This window comes from Camelina sativa, chromosome 3, assembly GCF_030686135.1.
Source record: "Camelina sativa cultivar CO46 ecotype springtype chromosome 3, ASM3068613v1".
Classification (NCBI taxonomy): Eukaryota; Viridiplantae; Streptophyta; class Magnoliopsida; order Brassicales; family Brassicaceae; genus Camelina; species Camelina sativa.
Genome location: NC_141882.1, coordinates 14042352 through 14063409, shown reverse-complemented (window position 1 = coordinate 14063409; position 21058 = coordinate 14042352). Strand labels below are relative to the sequence as shown.

At 41.8% G+C, this 21058-nt stretch overlaps 1 protein-coding gene across 1 annotated transcript; it reads right to left on the bottom strand.

Moving 5' to 3' along the window:
• Positions 1-19866: 19866 nt before the first annotated feature.
• LOC104777192 (uncharacterized) lies at positions 19867-20760 on the bottom strand. Its single transcript, XM_010501404.2, has 3 exons — positions 20605-20760; positions 20295-20355; positions 19867-19970 (listed from the first exon to the last, which is right to left on the bottom strand). Exons 1-3 carry the CDS (start codon positions 20758-20760, stop codon positions 19867-19869), a joined length of 321 nt encoding a protein of 106 aa, XP_010499706.2.
• Positions 20761-21058: the final 298 nt, after the last annotated feature.

Below are 21058 nucleotides of genomic sequence, written 5' to 3'. Positions count from 1 at the left end.
ATCTTGAGCCTGTTTTGTTCTGTTTTCGTGAGCAACATCAGAGGAGGTGGAAGACGACTGTCGGGATTAGGACGACGAAGTCGCTGAAACCGATGAGGCCAGTGTTGAGGTGGACGACGGGTGAGGATCTGAATGCGGGGGTGAGACAGAAGGAGCTGATGATGTGGGAGCGAGTGGTACCGATAACACTGGAATCACCGATAACACCAGAACCGGTGGTGTTGCGCTTGGAACCGGCAATACTTGGCAAATGGAAAACTGGTCTCCACGAATTGTACATGTCGAGACGTATACATTCGACCAGTTGTAGCATCGAAACACAAATAGGCACTTTGTGTAAGTGAGTACCCAAAAAACACACACAGTGTAGAGCGAGATTCCAGCTTGTTGTTGCGATAAAGACATAGCTACGGATAGTCCTCCCATACCCACTAGTCTCCTAACCACGATCAAGACAACATCAGAAAAAAATATCAATACCATTAACCAATAAATAATCCCATATATAATAATCAATAATCAAATATATCAAATCCAATAACCAACAACAGGGAAACATAGAACCAGCAATCATAACAATGTTCTAATGACACAAATTTAGCAACCTAGCAATGCCAGAAAACAACCAATCGAGTCCCTAGAACCTCCACCACTTCATCTCCTTGATTCCACGATCAGACTTTGCCTTTACCTACACCACAAACACAAATTGCAATGCAGGAGTATTTCATAAACACTCAGTAAGGTAATCCTCCCATCTACTGGGCTATACACACAAGCAATAAATATACTCTAACCATCAAACAACAACCAACAAACAAACCAGACACTGCATCGACCGACACAAGCTTGCATCGACCGACACCAACTGGGGACTGCATCGACCGATGCAAGGTTCACTTTCATCGACCGATGCTTACATTGCATCGACCAACGCATGCTCGACATTACGCGGAAACCCTAATTGCATCGACCGAAGCCTCCAGATGGCATCGACCGATACTCCTAGATCAATCTGTGCCATCCTCACACTACATCGATAGACGCACAAAGTGCATCGACCGACGCACATGTTGAGCATCGTTTTTCCCAAAGCTTCTCGCCGAATCTTCGTTCCTATAAGCAATAAACTTGATCCCAAGCCACAAGAAAGCCTCACACAAACCTAGATAACGTTTTGACAAGATACACAACACAAGAACACACAGATCAGAGAATCTCTAGCTTAGATAAGCCATGGTCATGCACTTACCTTTGCCAAGAAGATTCTGAATCACAAACAAGCAAGAACGCGCTCCTACGAAGCTCCTACAACGATCTTAGCTACAGATCTCTATAGAAGCGCCTCCAATCTCCCAAAATCTCACCAAGAACACTTAGAGTTCTTTTCCTCTCTTCTTTACTCTCATAAACGGCTGAACTCGTCGAATGAGACAAAACTCAAGTTTAAAGGTTTTCCCTAACCCAAAACGCAGCGTTTAACTTAAACTTGTCAGTACTAAACCGGCTATGCATCGACCGATGCAATCCCTAAACCAGGATTTCGGTTCGCGGATGTTACAATTCTCCCCCACCAATATAGATTTGTCCTTGAATCTCGAACAACCATCAGCGAAGGACTCCCGTGCAACCGTCTCCACGGTCCGCACTCCTCCGACCGATCTACGAAAAGTCACCTCTAGGCGATAGACTCACGCTCTAGGCATTATTTGCTCTCAACTTTTGGAGTTTCCTTTTCTCATATGCCTAAAACTTGAGTTTTATTGGCTCCTCATCAGGCCGAAGCTTGTATGCCATAATATTGGCTCCTCATCGGGCTAAGCCTGCATGCCCTAATATTAGGAAGTCCAATACTCGTCTCTCGGGTTGCCACCCTACAGCACGCCCCTGGATCGTCATCCAAAGTCGATATACCAACCATACTCTCAAGCCCCAAAGTCTCAGAATATGACGAACTAGGAGAAGATAAGTCCCCTAAGAGTCGCGAGCAAACAATTCTGAACACGTCTGAGTCCTATCCCTATCCAGGTTTCCTTCCCGTGGCACGCGTAAAATAACACAATGTCCTACCAACCACATATCCCCTCACTGGAATCCTCAGGACCACACAAGGATCATCTCACTGCCCCACGGGCCGCTATAAAGGCCAAACAAATGTCTTAAACAGGACCACCACCAAAGCCAAGGAAATGTCCCAAACAGGCCCGCCCAAAAGCCAAACAAATGTCCTAAACAGGTCTGCCACCAAGGCCAATCGCCCTGAAGGACCGTCACGAAGACCACTTGTCCCGAAGGACCGCTTAAACATGCAACTCTGGCTAAACAGCCCGCCACAAAGGCCACACACTGGCTAGACAGCCCACCACAAAGGCCACACACGGCTAAAAAGTCCGCCACAAAGGGCACACTAGCCTCTCGAAGGCTCACAACCACTAAAAATGGACAAATTCTAACTCACATAAAAATTTCCATTTTTAGACTTTCCACTTCTAGAAACTTTTCTCTTTTAGAAACTTCTAATTCATGAACTTTCCCTCAACACCGCCTCACGGAAATTTTGCACCCCGAGCACCACCTCATCTTGTTACTTAGTCGCACAACCAAGCACCACTAAGCGACCAAGTAATCAAGAGAGATGGGCTGGAATACTCCATACCCGCTCCAGCCACAGACTACAACTGAGACTAGGCTAGACAAGTTCAAGTCGTGACCTGCTTCTCGAACCACTTCTTGAACCTTGCCTTCATTCTCGCCTCTGGCTCCCAAATTTGCTCCTCAACACCATCACAGTCCTAAAGGACTCTCATCAAAGGAATCTTCTTCTTCTGAAGTTCCTTGATCCTCCTCTCGAGCACCCTCACTGGTCTCGCCTCCAAAGTATTGTTAGGCTGAAGATCCTCAGGAATCTTAGCCAACAACCGATTATCCTCACCGAGACACTTCCGCAACATAGAAACATGGAAAACCTTATGGAAAGCTTGCATAACCTCAGATAACTCCAGTCTATATGCCACTGGTCCAACTCGCTCAATCACTCTGAACGGACCCATATACTTCAGACTCAACTTAGTCTCAGTCAATGACCTGTTCGGACCCCGCAACATGGTTATCTTGAAGTACACTCTATCTCCAACCTAAAACTCAAGATCTCTCCTCCTCCTTTCGGCATAACTCCTCTGCCGATCCTGAGCTTCCTTCATGTTCAGCTTGAGAACCCGAATCTTCTCTGAGGTCTCCTGAACAAAATCTGCCCCATATATGCTCCTCTCCCCTCACCTGAGTCCAGCATAACGGTGTATGACACGACCTCCAATACAAAGCCTTATAGGGAGCCATCCCGATGGTCGCCAGGTAACTGTTGTTGTAAGCAAACTCTACCAAGCTCAGGTGATCTGCCCAATGGTCACCCCAATCACACACACTCATCCTCAACAATACCTCTAACGTCTGGATCGTCCTCTCTAGCTGCCCATCTGTCTGGGGATGATAAGTTGTACTCATATGCACTCTAGTGCCCATCTCTGCTTGAAATGCCCTTCAGAACACTGAAGTGAACTTGAAATCCTTATCAGACACAATACTCGCTGGCACCCCATGCAACCTGACTATCTCCTTCACATACTTCTTAGCCAAGACTGCTGCTCCATCAGTCTTCCTAATGGCCAGAAAATGTGCCAACTTAGTCAACCGGTCCACAATGACCCAAATAGCATCAAACGTCTTGGACACTAGCAAACCCACTACGAAGTCCATAGTAATCATATCTCACTTCCACTCTGGAATGGGAAGACTCTTAAGCAATCCACCTGGTACCTGATGACCAGCCTTCACTAGCTGACACAAATCACACCTCACAACCAAACTAGCCATGTCCTTCTTCATCCCGACCCAATAATAGTATCTTTTGAAATCACGGTACATCTTAGTCGCTTCTGGATGAATAGAGAACATGCTCGCATGAGCCTCTCTCAGGATCTTTTGCCTCAACTCAGGCATACAAATCCGCCCATGCACCAAAATAGTACCATTAGCCAAAACCTGATACTCTGAATCAACATCCTTTGAGGCATTCACAAGCCCCAAATTCTTCTCCTGAGCCAACCGCACTCTGCTCAACAGATCTGCTCTATCAGCTGCCACCAAACCCAACGGCTCCTATGAAACAGCACACAAACTCAACACATTGATCTCTCCTACCAGAGACTCCATATCCTGCTCCTGAGCCGAAACATCAGCAATCAAGTTAGCCTTATCAGGGTGATAGGCTATCTCCAAATCATAATCCGCCACCAGATCCATCCACTGCCTCTGCCTCAAATTTAGCTCGGGCTGAGTGAATATATACTTTAGGCTCTTATGATCTGTAAACACATGTACCTTTGCACCATAAAGATAAGATCTCCAAATCTTTAAGTCTAGAACAGTCATCTCCAAGTCATGAGTAGGATAGTTGTCCTCATGCTTCCTCAACTGCCGCGAAGCATAGGCAATCACATTCCCATGCTGCATAAACACACACCCCAAACCAACTATGGATGCATCTGTATAAACCACATAGGGTTCTCCATCTGCAGACACAATGTGACCCAGAATACCAATCTCACGCTGCCAGAAACTACACTAGCTCAACTTAGCAAACAACTTCTGCTTACGCAGCTTCTCCAGAACTGCTCTCAAATGTACTGCATGCTCCTCAGGACTCTTAGAATAAACTAGGATGTCCTCGATGAAAATAATGACAGACACGTCTAGAAACTCCTAAAACACGATGTTCATCAATCTCATAAACGCTGCTGGTGCGTTAGTCAACCCAAACATCATCACCACAAACTCAAAATGCCCATACCTCGTCCTGAAAGCAGTCTTCCTCACATCTGCCTCATCTATCGGGATCTGATGATAACCCGACGCCAGATCTACCTTGGAGAACTAAGTAGCACCCCTCAACTGATCCAACAACTCATCGATCCTCGGAAGAGGGTACTTGTTCTTCACAGTGACCCGGTTGAGACCTCTGTAATCAATACACAAGCGGAAACTCCCATCCTTCATCTTAACGAATAGCACCGGCGCTCCCCACGGTGATACACTAGGACGGATGAATCCCTTGCTCAACAAATCCTCTAACTGCTTCTTCATCCCTGCCATCTCTGTTGGAGCCATCCTGTAAGGAGCCTTGGATAACGGTGTCGTCCCTGGTTCCAGTTCAATCGTAAAAGGATCAGACCAAGAAGGTGGTAATCCCTGCAATGACTGGAACACATCCTCAAATTCCTCCACAACCTGAATACCGCTAACCGTAGACTTCCCCACTAACTCTGGCATAGATATAGTAACCAAATAAGCCTCACGGCCTTTCTCGATCATCTTCCCAGCCTGAATGGCCGAGATATTGAGACTCCCCGAAGTCGGTCTAAATCCCTGAAAGACCAACTTCTCTCCTGAACGCTCAAACTCCACTCTACCCCGATGACAATCCCGATGAACCATATGCCGATGCAACCAATACATCTCCAAAATAACGTCATACAGCTCCACTGGGATGATAAGCAAATCCGTAGGCTAAGACTCTCCCACGATCTGAATATCGATACCCCTCGCTCGATCTAAGACTCTCTGAAACTTGCCTCCAGCAACTCTGACAACTCCTGCATGCTCTCCGGGATCTCCCATGATACACGCACTTTCTGCACACTCCGGGGTAATGAAGTTATGAGTAGCTCCAGAATCAAACATAACATGGGACTTAAACCCGCCCACCAACAAGGTCCCTACACAAACCTCATGTGTTGAGAACCTAACACTTTATCACATGACAACATAAAATCTTAACTTACTAAGAATTCACAAAGACAAAGTACTAGAAATTATACCTGTGATCGCCCCGGCACTGGTTCCACCAGTCTCTGCAGTCGTGTAAACCCCTAGCGCCTGCTTAATCTGTGCTACCTGCTGCCCTCCCGGCTGCACCTGCTGCCCTCCCGGCTGCACCTGCTGCAACGCCACCACTGCTACCGGCTGCAACTTGGGACACAAGGGCCTGATGTGCCCTGGCTCCCTGCAATGATAGCATACACGAGCTGCTGCCGTCAGAGCACTCTTCTTGGGACAGCTAGCAATCTTGTGATCTTTCCCCCATACCCGAAGAAACTCGGACTACCTGGCCTCTGCGTAGCCTCCCATCTCCTTTTGGTTCCTTGCGCAGGCTTTCCGCCCTTGCTAGAACCTCCCTGATGCTGAGCCTTGCTAGGCTGAACTGTTGGGCTAGTCGCCACTGACTGTGCCCGGATATCCTCCTTGATCCCTGCTGCAGTCTCAACCAGCTCTGCACGCGTAGTATAACTCCGCCCTCTACAGTGAACCCTCAAATCATCACGTAGGACCCTCAAAAACCTCCTGATGCTCCTCAGACTCCATATCCGGACCCCCATACCTAATACGATCTCCCTAAGATAGAACTCCGATGAAAGGCTGAAGATAGGTAATAGGCGACTTGATCTTGTTGATGATGATGGACGAATGACTTTGAGTGATGATGTGTGAAGATCGAATGATGAAAACAATGGTTCGATGGAGATAGATGTTTAGGTGGTTGTATGGATTGGAACAAAGTGAAGAGTTTCTGAATCACAAAGTGTATAGAAACCCAGAAATCAAGAACGCATTCTAGAATTCAAATTGAGAGAAAAAGTGTGACAATACTTGTTCATACAACTTCTTCGCTACCAAACAAGGAGGCGTCGCTTTTGGGTTTTATAATAAACCCTAGGGCTCGAAACTCCAAACTACAGGAAGTTCAAAATAAAACAACAAGGCGTGTAAAGGAAATAAGAAAACAACGAAGCGTCTAGGTGATCTGTAGTAGTACAGAAGTCACTTGTATTAGTACATTATTCCCCATTGGTAAGGACTTCTAGATAACTCGACGTAGTGATCCATTTGCCTCATTAAAAACCATACCGAGAAAACCCATTGGGACAAAACTCAGCTATGGGAAAACGAGTACAAACTTCACACCTAAGTTATCTAGTTATCATTACCGGGTGAAGTCTTCAGGGTGGATATGTTGAAGACTTGGATCCTCGATAGATTGAATGACCTGTCAGCTATGAGTGCATGAGCTTCCTTGGCCATCTCCTTAGCTCTTGAACGAGTGATCCTTCCCACGATCTCTGGTTTCTGTGCAGCTTCTGTCTCCTTGCTGGCCACGATCATATCATCCTCCCCCTCTTCAAAAGGATTTGTCCTCAAATCGGGATCTGCATAATAAGGAAGCAAGTCAGAAACATTGAATGTTGAAGATATATTATACTGACCTTGAAGATCAATCTGGTAGGCGTTGTCATTAATCTTCTTGATGACTTCAAATGGACCATCAGCTCGTGGTAGAAGCTTGCTTTTCCTCTCTTCTGGGAATATATCCTTGCGTAGATGAATCCACACCAAGTCTCCTTCTTCGAAAACGATCTCCTTTCTGCCCTTGTTCGCATGTTTCTCGTACTACTTGGTTCTTTTTTCTATGTTCTCCTTAGCTTTAGCATGTATCCTCCTGACCTGTTCAGCCTTTTCTTTGCCATCAAAGCTACACTTCACACTTAAAGGTAAAGGAATCAAGTCTAGAGGTGATTGTGGATTAAAACCATAAACAATTTCAAAAGGAGAGAATAGAGTAGCAGAATGCTTAGCGTGATTATATGCGAACTCTACGTGTGGTAAACATTCTTCCCATGACTTGAGATTGCTTTTCACTAAGGTCCTGAGGAGTGTAGATAGCGTCCTGTTCACCACTTCGGTTTGCCCATCTGTTTGCGGATGACATGTGGTTGAGAATGATAGCTTGGTTCCGAGTTTAGCCCATAGCGTTCTCCAGAAGTGTCCTAGAAACTTAGTATCTCGGTCTGAAACGATTACTTGAGGTATTCCATGCAGACGTACTACTTCCCTGAAAAACAAGTTAGCTACAATAACAGCATCATCCGTCTTGTGACTGGCAATGAAGTGAGCCATTTTGCTAAACCTGTCAACCACAACGAAAATCAAATCTCTACCATTTCTGGTTCGAGGTAAGCCAAGAACAAAATCCATAGAAATATGAGTCCAAGGTTGAGAAGGGATAGGTAGAGGAGTGTACAAGCCGTGGGGCTGCACCTTACCCTTCGCCATTTTGCAGATATGGCACCTAGAACAAACCTTCTCAATGTCTTTCTTCATTTGAGGCCAATAGAAGTGTGCTTGCAGTCCAAGTAGAGTCTTTGACACTCCGAAATGTCCAGCTAGTCCACCTCCGTGAGCTTCTCTGATCAGCAGCTCTCTCATGGATCCTCTTGGTATGCACAGTCGATCCTTAAAGAACAGATATCCATCCTGCCTATAATAGTTTTCAAAAGCAAACTTATGGCATTTGCCATAGCTCTCAGCAAAATCGATGTCAGTCTCATAAAGTCCTACTATTTCATCAAAACCTTCTAGCTTAGAAGACAAAGTAGAAACGAGAGTGTACCTCCGGGATAATGCATCTGCGACTACATTATCCTTACCTTTCTTGTACTTAACCGTGTAGGGAAAAGTCTCAATGAACTCCATCCATCTGGCATGTCTCTTGTTGAGCTTCTGTTGTCCTTTGAGATGCTTCAGGGACTCATGATCTGTGTGAATAACGAACTCCTTGGGCCACAGGTAATGCTGCCACGTTTGAAGAGCCCGAACCAAGGCGTACAGCTCCTTGTCATACGTAGGATAGTTCAACGTCGATCCTCCTAGCTTCTCACTGAAGTAAGCTACTGGCTTCCTATCCTGCATCAAAACAGCACCTATACCCACTCCGGAGGCATCACATTCAATCTCAAAAGTTTTCATAAAGTCAGGAAGTAAAAGAATAGGGGCAGTGATAAGCTTCTCTTTTAAGGCTGAAAATGCCTTCTCTTGTGCTTCCTCCCATCTGAATCCTACATCCTTCTTGACAACTTCTGTAAGTGGCGCTGCAATAGTACTGAAGTCTTGCACAAATCGCCTGTAGAATCTTGCTAGTCCATGAAAGCTCATGACTTCTGCCACGTTTTTGGGTGTTGGCCACTCCTTGATAGCCTTGACCTTCTCATCGTCCACTCTAACTCCTTCTGCACTGACAACAAAGCCTAGAAAAACAACCTCAGTAGTACAGAATGAACATTTAGAAAAATTAGCAAAGAGGGATTGAGAACGAAGAACATTTAGAACTTGGCGGATGTGTTCTAAGTGTTCTTCTAGACCTTTGCTGTAGATGAGTATGTCGTCGAAGTATACAACCACGAAGATGCCTATGAAAGGTCTGAGAGCATGATTCATTAAACGCATGAAGGTGCTAGGAGCATTGGTGAGACCAAACGGCATGACTAGCCATTCGTAGAGCCCTTGCTTGGTCTTGAAAACTGTTTTCCATTCATCTCCTTCCTTCATTCTGATCTGGTGATACCCACTCTTCAAATCTATATTTGAGAAGACTGTTGAACCACATAACTCGTCCAGCATGTCATCTAATCTCGGAATTGGATGTCTGTACTTCACCGTGATGTTGTTAATAGCTCTGCAGTCAACACACATCCTCCATGAACCATCTTTCTTTGGTACAAGCAAAACTGGTACTGCACATGGACTGAGACTCTCTCTGATGTGGCCCTTGCTCATTAGCTCTTCTACTTGCTTCTGAAGCTCTTTAGTTTCTACTGGATTGGTTCTGTAAGCTGGTCTATTTGGTAGAGCTGAACCTGGTACCAAATCGATCTGATGCTCTATCCCACGTATTGGCGGCAAACCTGGAGGTATCTCTTCTGGAAATACATCCTTGTACTCTATAATCTCTATCATCTCGCGTGGAAGTTCTCCTGCTGACTTAGTACTGGTGAGTGTCTCCTTATACACAAACATGAATGTGGTCATCTCTGGATCAAATAGCTTGTTGAACTCGCTGTGATTGAGGTACAGGCTGTGAGACACTTTCTCTGTATCCTTGCGGTTCATGTGAAGCTGGTCCTTGTAGATTTCGCTGGGTGTAAGTGGTAGAAGAGTGACCTTGCATCCTTTGAACTCAAATGACTGCTTGTTGGTATAGCCATCATGAAACACTCTTCTGTCGAACTGCCATGGTCTTCCCAAAAGGATATGACTGGACTTCATCGGAATCACATCACAAAGCAGCTCATCTTCATACTTCCCAATTGTGAGTTTCACTACCACTTGCTGCGAAACTGTTAAAGCTCCTTTGTTATTCAACCACTGTAGCTGATAAGGTCTTGGATGTGAAGTGGTCTTGAGATTAAGCTTATGTACCATCTCTTCACTAGCAGCATTAGTACAGCTACCACCATCAACGATCAAGGTGCAGACCTTGTCTTGAACCATACACCGGGTGTGAAATAGGTTCTCACGCTGCCCTCTGTCATCTGGATGAATCTGAACACTTAAAGCTCTGCGTGCTACTAACATCTCCCCCATGACTGCTGGTTCACCTTCTTCACCTAAATCAGACTCTGGTTCACTCTCTGATCTGTCTACAGGCACAATCTCTCCTCCTTCTTGAAGAAGAAACATCTTCTTGTTAGGACAGTCTCTGAAATAATGCCCCATCCCTTGGCATTTGAAACACCTGATATGACTTGTAGAGGTGCTACTCTTGGGCTTGAAATCGATCTTAACTTCCTCTTTGACTGTGGCTGTCGCGGGTTTGCTGTCCTTGGTGAAGGCGGGTTTACTGAACTCTCTTGGCTTGGGAATGTTAGGCGTAAACGTTGACCTCACTCCCTTTCTCTTGATCTGTGATTCAATTAGCTCTGCCTTATGTACCATTTCTTGCACATCTTCATAGTTCTGCAGCTCTATCTTGTCTTGAATCTCTCTGTTCAAACCTCCAAGAAACCTAGACATAACCATGTCTTCACTTTCTCTCAGATCAGCCCTGATCATGACCGTTTCCAGAACCTGATAGTAGTCTCTTACAGACTTAGTGCCTTGAGTGAGACGCCTCAGCTTGTTAAGAATCTCTCTCTGGTAGTGTGTAGGCACAAACTTCTTTCCCATCTACGTGACTAACTGTTCCCATGTAGTGATAGCAGGCTCTCTCTGTCGATGTCTAGTGAGTCCCAACTGCTCCCACCACAACAAAGCATAGCCATTGAATTCAGATATGGCTATCTTTACCTTGTTCAACTCATAGGTACCTTGAACTTGAAAGTTCGACTCCATCTTCCTTTCCCAGTCTAGATAAGTCTCTGGATCATTGGTACCATGGAACGAAGGATACTGAATCTTGAGATGATTCAGCTGCTGCCTCAAGGGATCATAATCTCTGCCGTGATCTCTGTTACTGTTTCTCCTCATTGTCTCTTGGCTATGATCTGAGGCTTCCTCTTCTTCTGAATACTCTCTATCTGTATCAAAGTATATTCGATGCCCAGCTACTTGTTCAGCTCGTCGTGGGCGTGTAAGATCTCTACCAGTTCTTCGATGCTCTCTTTCTGTGCTTTGAGTGTTTCTTCTCTGACTGAAACAAGTCTCCCTTCCCCCAGTAGGTGACTTAGCTGTTCTGATCCGTGTATGTTTGGAAGAAGCTCCCACGTGTGCCTTTCCTTTAGCTAAGCGGAGAGCCTCATTAGGACTAGGCGGTTCTGAAGAACTCTGATCTGAAGCGCTAGTTGCTTGAGCTATATCTTTGATCTGCTTCTCAAACTTGTTACTGAGCTGCTCCATCTGTTGCTGGAACTGAGTAGACATTGTCTTGTTTGCTTCTGTTATTTGCTTAGCCATGGCTTGGTTCAAAGCTTCCATAGCTTCTGGAGAAAGCTCCATTGTACCTGCAAAATAAAGAAGAAACTCGAAGTAAAATGTTCCTTGAATGAGAAAAACGAAAATAAACTCTGAAACTCTGAATTTTAAACAGAAAACACGACTGCAGACCTAATGTCGAGCTAGACTATTAGAAAAAAATCGAACAATACCAGCCCTATAATGAACAAAATTCGAAATAACTAACCCTAATTGCAGTCTAATTCGAAACAACACCAATACTAAATCCTAAACTCACAGAACTCGATCTAAACACCAATGAACAACGAAAACAAACCCTAAAACTAGACAAACGAGATAAATCAAGCAACACAAACGAGATTAGGGTTTTTAGAATCGCTTAGCCTTTGGCACAGAGTTGGCTCTAATACCACATAATACAATCTCCCTAGAATAGAACTCCGATGAAAGGCTGAAGATAGGTAATAGGCGACTTGATCTTGTTGATGATGATGGACAAATGACTTTGAGTGATGATGTGTGAAGATCGAATGATGAAAACAATGGTTCGATGGAGATAGATGTTTAGGTGGTTGTATGGATTGGAACAAAGTGAAGAGTTTCTGAATCACAAAGTGTATAGAAACCCAGAAATCAAGAACGCATTCTAGAATTCAAATTGAGAGAAAAAGTGTGACAATACTTGTTCATACAACTTCTTCGCTACCAAACTAGGAGGCGTCGCTTTTGGGTTTTATAATAAACCCTAGGGCTCGAAACTCCAAACAACAGGAAGTTCAAAATAAAACAACAAGGCGTGTAAAGTAAATAAGAAAACAACGAAGCGTCTAGGTGATCTGTAGTAGTACAGAAGTCACTTGTATTAGTACATTATTCCCCAATGGTAATGACTTCTAGATAACTCGACGTAGTGATCCATTTGCCTCATTAAAAACCATACCGAGAAAACCCATTGGGACAAAACTCAGCTATGGGAAAAAGAGTACAAACTTCACACCTAAGTTATCTAGTTATCATTACCGGGTGAAGTCTTCAGGGTGGATATGTTGAAGACTTGGATCCTCGGTAGATTGAATGACCCTTCAGCTATGAGTGCATGAGCTTCCTTGGCCATCTCCTTAGCTCTTGAACGAGTGATCCTTCCCACGATTTCCGGTTTCTCTGCAGCTTCTGTCTCCTTGCTGGCCACGATCATATCAATACCTCAGAAGTCGACTGAACTCCAAGTCAAGCTCCTGCACTGACCGAGTCCCCTGAGCTAGCTGAAGGACCTGCACCTCCAACCTATCTAGTGCCTCTCTAGGTAAATACTTGCGGTTGAACTCCAAGACGAAGTCAGCCCAAGACATCTCCCTCTGCACTCTCCTAGCAGCCACAACACTCCACCAGTCAAATGGTGGACCCCAATGTCCACCTAAAACTCCTCAGTACGTTCCACACTCGTCCTCCACGCATCCGTAACAGTTGGATCAGTACCTCCCGAGAACCGCTCGGTACCTATACGGCTCATCTCTCTCAGCATGCTGACATAACGAGAATGAACCCCTACATCCGCACCCACTGGCTGCTGCACCTCCGCTGCCACTGGCAGTACTACTGGTGCCTGAGCCGGTACCACACCCGGTATCTGAGCTAACAATTGTTTGAGCAAACCCGCAAGGTCGACATCCGGGACTCCACCCACTGGGACTCCCACACCTGGGGTCCTAACATCATTGGGTACTTGAGCATCAACACCGCCCTCTCCGGCCACACTCATCGAATCCCCTTGGACACCCTGCGACTCGCAGACACCCTCTGCTATCAGACTCTGGTCCGCAGTCTCACTAACCGCTGGGACTCTGCCCCAACCACGACCACGTCCTCGTCCATGACCACGTCCGCGTCCATGACCACGACCACGACCAGCAACAGCATCCTCTCTAACCATCTGCACTACCATGAACAGAAGGCTAAGCACGCAATTATCATAACACAAAAACATAAACTCACCGTGAAATCACACTGTAGGCTCAAAGAGGATGTTCTAGGACTTCATGCCATACACAATTGACTAACTCACATAAACAATCAAGACATGCAATCCCAAACATCACAACAAAAACCTAGTGAACCCAAACCTAGAACCGTAAGGGCTCTGATACCAAACTGAAACGACCTAACCCATTTTTTTTCTTTAAAATAATAAATAATAATAATAATAAACTAACACTAGTGGTTCCATACCCACTAGCCACCTAACCACAACCACAACTAACAGTGGAACATCAAATACCAATAGATATCCAATAAATATAACATAACACAATATCCAATAATCAACCAACAAGATACATAGAACCAGAAACCTAGCAATGTTTCTAATGACCCAACTCTAGCAACCTAGCAATGCCGGACAACATCCAATCGAGTCCATAGAACATCCTCCTCTTCATTGACTTGATTCCACGATCACACTTTGCTTTACTTGCACCACAAACACAAATTGCAATGCATGAGTATTTTATAAACACTCAGTAAGGCAATCCTCTCATATACTAGGCTATACACACAAGCAATAGAGATACTCCAACCAACATACAACAATCAACAAACAAACCAAACTCTGAATCGACCGACACAAAGCTTGCATCGATGGACACCAACTGGGGACTGCATCGACCGACGCATGATATGCATCGACCGATGCAAGGTTCACTTGCATTGACCAATGCTCCCATTGCATCGACCGACGCATGCTCGACATCACGCGAAAACCCTAATTGCATCGACCGACGCCTCCACATGGCATCGACTGATGCTCTTAGGTCAATCCGCGCCGTCCTTGCATTTGCATCGACCGATGCACATGCCGAGCATCGTTTTCCCCAAAGCTTCTCGCCGGATATTCGTTCCTGCAACCACAAGACTCGATCCCAAGCCACAAGAAAGCCTCACACGAACCTAAACAATGTTCTAACAAGCTAAACAACACATAAACAGACAGATCAGAGAATCTCTAGCTTAGATAAGCCATGGTCATGCACTTACCTTTGCCACAGAAGAAATCCGACCCAAACCCAGGAAGAAAACAGCCCTAGGAAGCTCCTACAACGATCCCATCTACAGATCTCTACAGGAACAGCCTCAAACTCCAAGAATCTCCCAAGAACACTCAAGAACACCAAAAACTCTTCTCTCTCTCTCTCGTTTCTCTCAAAAGCGGCTAAACACGCCTAATGAGACAAAACACGAGTTTAAGGGTTTTCCCTTTACCCAAAACGCAGCGTTTAACTTAAAACTCGACCGAGAAAACCGAGCATGCATCGAACGATGCACTACTATTTCAATTCTACAGACTTTCCAGATAACTCTAACATTTTGACTTTCTAAATAAGTCTAATTTAGTAACCTAACTGCCTATGAAAACCAAAAACTTGATTTCTCCATATGTATAATACATAATCATGTCAAAAACATACAGAAGCAAGTACATACCAAATATCAAAGAATACAACAAGAAAATTTTTAAAATTATTCACCAATTTGCAATAAATTGGTTTTCAAATTATGAGGACTTCATATTGATGTCAACATTGTAGAAATAAACTAGCTTTATGAAGATACTTCCGCTGAAGTCTATTTTGTGTGGTCTATTTTTGCAATTAAAATTTAATAAAGAAGACATCGTGTCAAGTCTACTATGGTAGTTGACTTCTTTTGTTGTCTTCCTTTGTTAATTTTTTGGTCAGTTTTGCAATTAAAAACATATAACAGAGTTGACTTCTTAGAAAGTTTCAAAAGGTTAACTTCGACTACAGTCTACACAGGTTATTTTTGCAATTGACCAAACCATTGACTTTGTATTAGACTTCTAGCTAACAAGTAGACTTCATATATCTGTCAACTAGAAAAAGTAAACTTCGTTGTGGTTAGTTTTGCAATTGACAAAGTATGAATTTCGCCAATTAGACTACTTACGAAGTCTCCAAGAATGTTGACTTATTTTGCAGTCTGCCGTGGTCATTTTTGCGGTTGACCAAAATTTTAATTTTTTAACTAGTAGACTTCTTTAGCAGCCAACAAGTTAATTTTATATAAATTCTATTACGGTCAATGCTTTTATATTTTGGTCAACTTCAAAAATAACCAATATAGAAGTCTACTATTTTATTATCCTTCAAAGACTTCGTCTGACAGTCTTAACTAAAAAGTCAAGAATTTGGTCAATTGCAAAAATATACCTTAGTAGACTGCAAACGAAGTATCCATTATAAATATTATAATGCAGGCTAAACCATATTTTTTTGTTTTCAAATGAAATTAAGGAGACCGAAGTTTTAGTCTAGAGCTTGAAACTCGATAAATTTTAAATTGCAAACCTAACCACATAGTAGACTTTAACATGATATTATGATTGTTGGACTAACAAATGAAGTCTAATTTCGACAAAAACACAAGGAAAATCACGAAATGTACCGGAAAATAACCTTATGGTGGTTGTTCGCAATGTCTAAACACCGAAGACGTCGTCTTAAGTCACCACGGAAGAAACTCAACGCCAATTTAATCGCTATCCAAGAATCATGACATATAACAAGATAAATGCACTTACAAATTTTCTTTGATTAAAATGGAGAGAAGATGGAAGAAAATGAAGTTCTCATAGCAGTGGGTGTTATTTAAGCCTACAAATTCAGGTTGTTGAAGTTTTAAGAGCTTCAAATTTGGTTGTTCATGGTAGTTGGAAAAATATGGCTGTGGTACAACCGTAAATAAAAGAAGAAGATGAGGATATGAATGTAATAAACATTTTCGCAAGAAATTCAAATAAATCAGAAATAATGGCAATTTCGTGAATACAATAAATAGACGATGATTTAATAGGGAGAAAGTGGCAAATATTGGAGAGAGAAAAAAAAGGTCTAACATTACAATTGACTCAAGTTAGGGGTCTATTTTTACAAGTCTCCCCTAAATCTTTTAAATTAATATATAATATTAATAGGATTTGCTATATTTTTCTTCAAGTTCAAATCATATTTTCTTATTATTGTTTAAATTTTATATATAAATATTTGACAAGTAAATACTTCGCATATATATATTCAGTTGGAGCAACATAGGTCTCTATGGTTGGATGTAAAACATCGTAAATATCTTTAAAAAAATATTCTAAGAATATTGATTTGATTTTGTTTGTGATGGTAAACCGGTATATCGTGTGTTTTTTTTTACAGCGATTTACGATTTTGATTTTGTTTGTGATGGTAAACCGATTAAAAAAATTATATGATTTCTTAAAAATATTTTCTAAAATTTGCTGCTAAAGTCTAAGAAGCACCAGCTCAACTGGTCAACTTTTAAGGAGTGTTTATTCAGTGAAAGTTTTTAATGGCTTTAAATTATTGGTGTATTTTTTTAGAGTGAAATGGTTTTGTAAATGCTTTCAGGATGACCACGACGATGAAATCACCTGATTTTATCAGATAAGTCTCGAGAGAATATGGGAGATTTATAAAATTAGACTATAAACTTGAGTCAATTGCAATGTTAGATCTTTTTTTTCTCTTTTTCTAACATTTGCCACTTTTTCATATTAAATTTTTGTCCATTAATTTTATTCACAAAAATGTCATTATTTCTGATTTATTTGAATTTTTTGTAAAAATGTTTATTACATCCATATCCTCATCTTCTTCTTTTATTTACGGTTGTGCCACCACCATCAATTTTCCAACAACCATGAACAACCAAATTTAAAGTTCTTAAAGCTTCAACAACCTGAATTTGTAAGCTTAAATAACACCCACTGCTATGAGAACTTCATTTTCTTCCATCTTCTCTCCATTTTAATCAAAGAAAATTTGTAAGTGCATTTATCTTGTTATATGTCATGATTCTTGGATAGCGATTAAATTGGCGTTGAGTTTCTTCCGTGGTGACTTAAGACGACGTCTTCGGTGTTTAGACATTGCGAACAACCACCATAAGGTTATTTTCCGGTACATTTCGTGATTTTCCTTGTGTTTTTGTCGAAATTAGACTTCATTTGTTAGTCCAACAATCATAATATCATGTTAAAGTCTACTATGTGGTTAGGTTTGCAATTTAAAATTTATCGAGTTTCAAGCTCCTAGACTAAAACTTCGGTCTCCTTAATTTCATTTGAAAACAAAAAAATATGGTTTAGCCTGCATTATAATATTTATAATGGATACTTCGTTTGCAGTCTACTAAGGTATATTTTTGCAATTAACCAAATTCTTGACTTTTTAGTTATGACTGTCGGACGAAGTCTTCTTCCGATAATAAAAGAGTAGACTTCTATAGTGCCTATTTTTGGATTTGACCAAAATATAAAAACATTAACCGTCATATTATTGATAGAAAATTAATTAGTTGACTGCAAAAGAAGTCTACTAGTTAAAAAATTAAAATGTTGTTCAACCCCAAAAATGACCACGGCAGACTGCAAATGAAGTCAACAATCCTGGAGACTTCGTAAGTAGTCTACTTGGCGAAAGTCAAACTTGGTCAATTGCAAAACTAACCACAACGAAGTTTACTTTTTCTAGTTGACAGATAGATGAAGTCTACTTGTTAGCTAGAAGTCTACTACAAAGTCAATGGTTTGGTCAATTGCAAAAATAACCAGAGTAGACTGTAATCAAAGTTAACTTGTTGAAACTTTCTAAGAAGTCTACTCTGTTCTATGTTTTTAATTGCAAAACTGACCAAAAAATTAACAAAGGGAGACAACAAAAGAAGTCAACTATCCTAGTAGACTTCATCCGGTGTATGCTTTATTAAATTGTAATTGCAAAAATAGACCACACAAAATAGACTTCAAGGGAAATATCTTCATAGAGGCTAGTTTATGTCTACAAGGTTGACATCAACATGAAGTCTTCATAATTTGATAACCAAGTTATTGCAAATTGGTGAATAATTTGAAAGATTTTCTTGTTGTATTCTTTGATATATGAGATGTACTTGCCTCTGTATGTTTTTGAAATGATTATATATTATACATATGGAGAAATCAAGTTTTTGGTTTTCTTAGGCAGTTAGGTTATTAACTTAGACTTATTTTTGAAGTCAACGAGTTGGAGTTCTGTATGAAATCTGTATAATTGAAAAAGTCTTTAATTGAAAAATGAGTACGATTGCTTCACAATCCATCTATATATTGGTTGAGAGAGAAGATTCTTGTTCCTCACAAATCTGTTTACTACATTGCAATGGTGAGAACTAAGAAACTTTAAAGGAACAGTTTCATATCCTGATTTAGTTTTTCTTTATAATTTTGTTTCTGTCTTCTCTTCTTTGTAGGTCGTAAACATTGTGTTGAGGTTGGCGTGGTTGCAGACCGTGCTGGATTTCAACTTCGTGTTCTTACATTGTGAAACTATGGTTGCTCTTCTTGCTGCTCTTGAGATCATACGTCGTGGTATCTGGAATTTCTTTAGGTAACTTCTGAACCCAAAAAAATTTAATCACTGTGCTTGCTCCTTTTAAAGCATTTTTTACTTAAGCGTTCTTGCTTTGTCTGGTTGTGAAGGTTGGAGAACGAGCATTTGAACAATGTGGGAAAATTCAGAGCATTCAAATCAGTTCTGCTACCATTCAACTACGATGAAGAGGAAGATCGAGATAGTTAAATCTAAGATTGTTATCAAATCAAGGGTTTTTTTTCACATGAGTGGTACTCCAATTTTGTATTGTTCCTTGTAAAACAATAAAGAAGTAGGAAATGAGCATGATGAGTCTTCGGATATAACAATCTTTTCTACCTAGTGTTATTATTGTTGTGCTCTCTCTGTCACAATGGGAGAGAGACCTACTAAACAAACAACAGCGATCACACCTGTGAGCTATTTTAACTATGATACACCAATAATTACCCTTGAAACACTCTAAGAAATTATGAGGTATTGACACAGCAAGCGTAAGAAGCATGAGCATATTGATCTTGCAGAAATAACCCAAATAGTTTGCCAAAACAGCATCAACTAAGTCTATCATATCACTCGAGTCTACTACTAAAAAAGCCAATGTTGCTGCCTCTTGATATCCAACAAGGAATGATCATATTGAAAACCTTTATCAGTTGTTCGAATTGCCTTGCTCACTAGGGTTTAACCGCTCACCGCTGCAACAAAAGAAATGTGGCAGCTTAACTCGCCTGCAACTCCTGGAACACAAAAAGAGTATGCACTTAAACAGCGGTATATACAAGTGCCCTCATCATGAGATCATGATAAGCGATACAAATACAAAATCAAGCATATGCCAAGGCCAAACAAGTGTGATTTATTGCCATGGCCAAACAAGTTGACTATTGTACCACGACGAACACAAGAAGTTATTTCATCAAACTTGTTAAAGGTTCACATTTCTAGTTACTTAAATGATATGCAGTTTCTAACAAGTGATGCTAAAGTACAGAATATTGAATCAGAAAGCATATGCGCTTATACTTCAGCTATTGAATTAAACAGTGACAAACAGATAAAGCAACAAGAGAAGCCAATCTATAGGAACAGGTTTAAGAGCCTTTGGCCCATTTCTTATCCCTTTCTTGTGTTTAGAAATCTGCATTTTTCATAAAGAACAACTTTGATTAACACTATCATTCTCCAAGGAAAAAAAAATACACATTTTCATACTAGATAGCTCTGAACACCCAAGAACATATGAGCCTTAAGGAACCAAATCAATTTAGAACTGAGCTTAAACCCAGACGCCACAATAATTCAAAACCCTAATGAAATTTTTAACATTTCAGAAGCAGGAAAACGAAAAGGAGAAAAACCAAATAAGAGAGACTGAGAGTTCCGTGACCTTCTTCTTAGGCACGGCCATTAGCTCCATGGATCCGCCGAAATCAAAACTTGGAAGCCCGAATCCGAAACTCTTTTCATCGATTGAACCCGGCTGATTCTGATCGAACTCAGGCAAAACCAGCGGCGGCATAGAAATGAGGCGATCGAAAGCCATTGCTCAAACGGAGAAGATGCGAACTCGGAGATCTTCTGAGTTCAGATCTAGTACCAAAAGAAAACAACAAGTAAATGATGAGTCGTCATTAAAATTTGGAAATGAGAAAATCGATAAGGAGAAGAAGTTGAGAGATGGATTCTTACGAGAGAAGCTGAAGTAATACCGGCGGTGGCGTCAATATCATCATCGACATCGTCGTTCAAATTCCACCAGATCTGGCTCTGATCTAGCCGCCGCTACAATCTTCAGATCTGTCAAAATAATAAACCACCCACACATTAATAAACTGATTAAC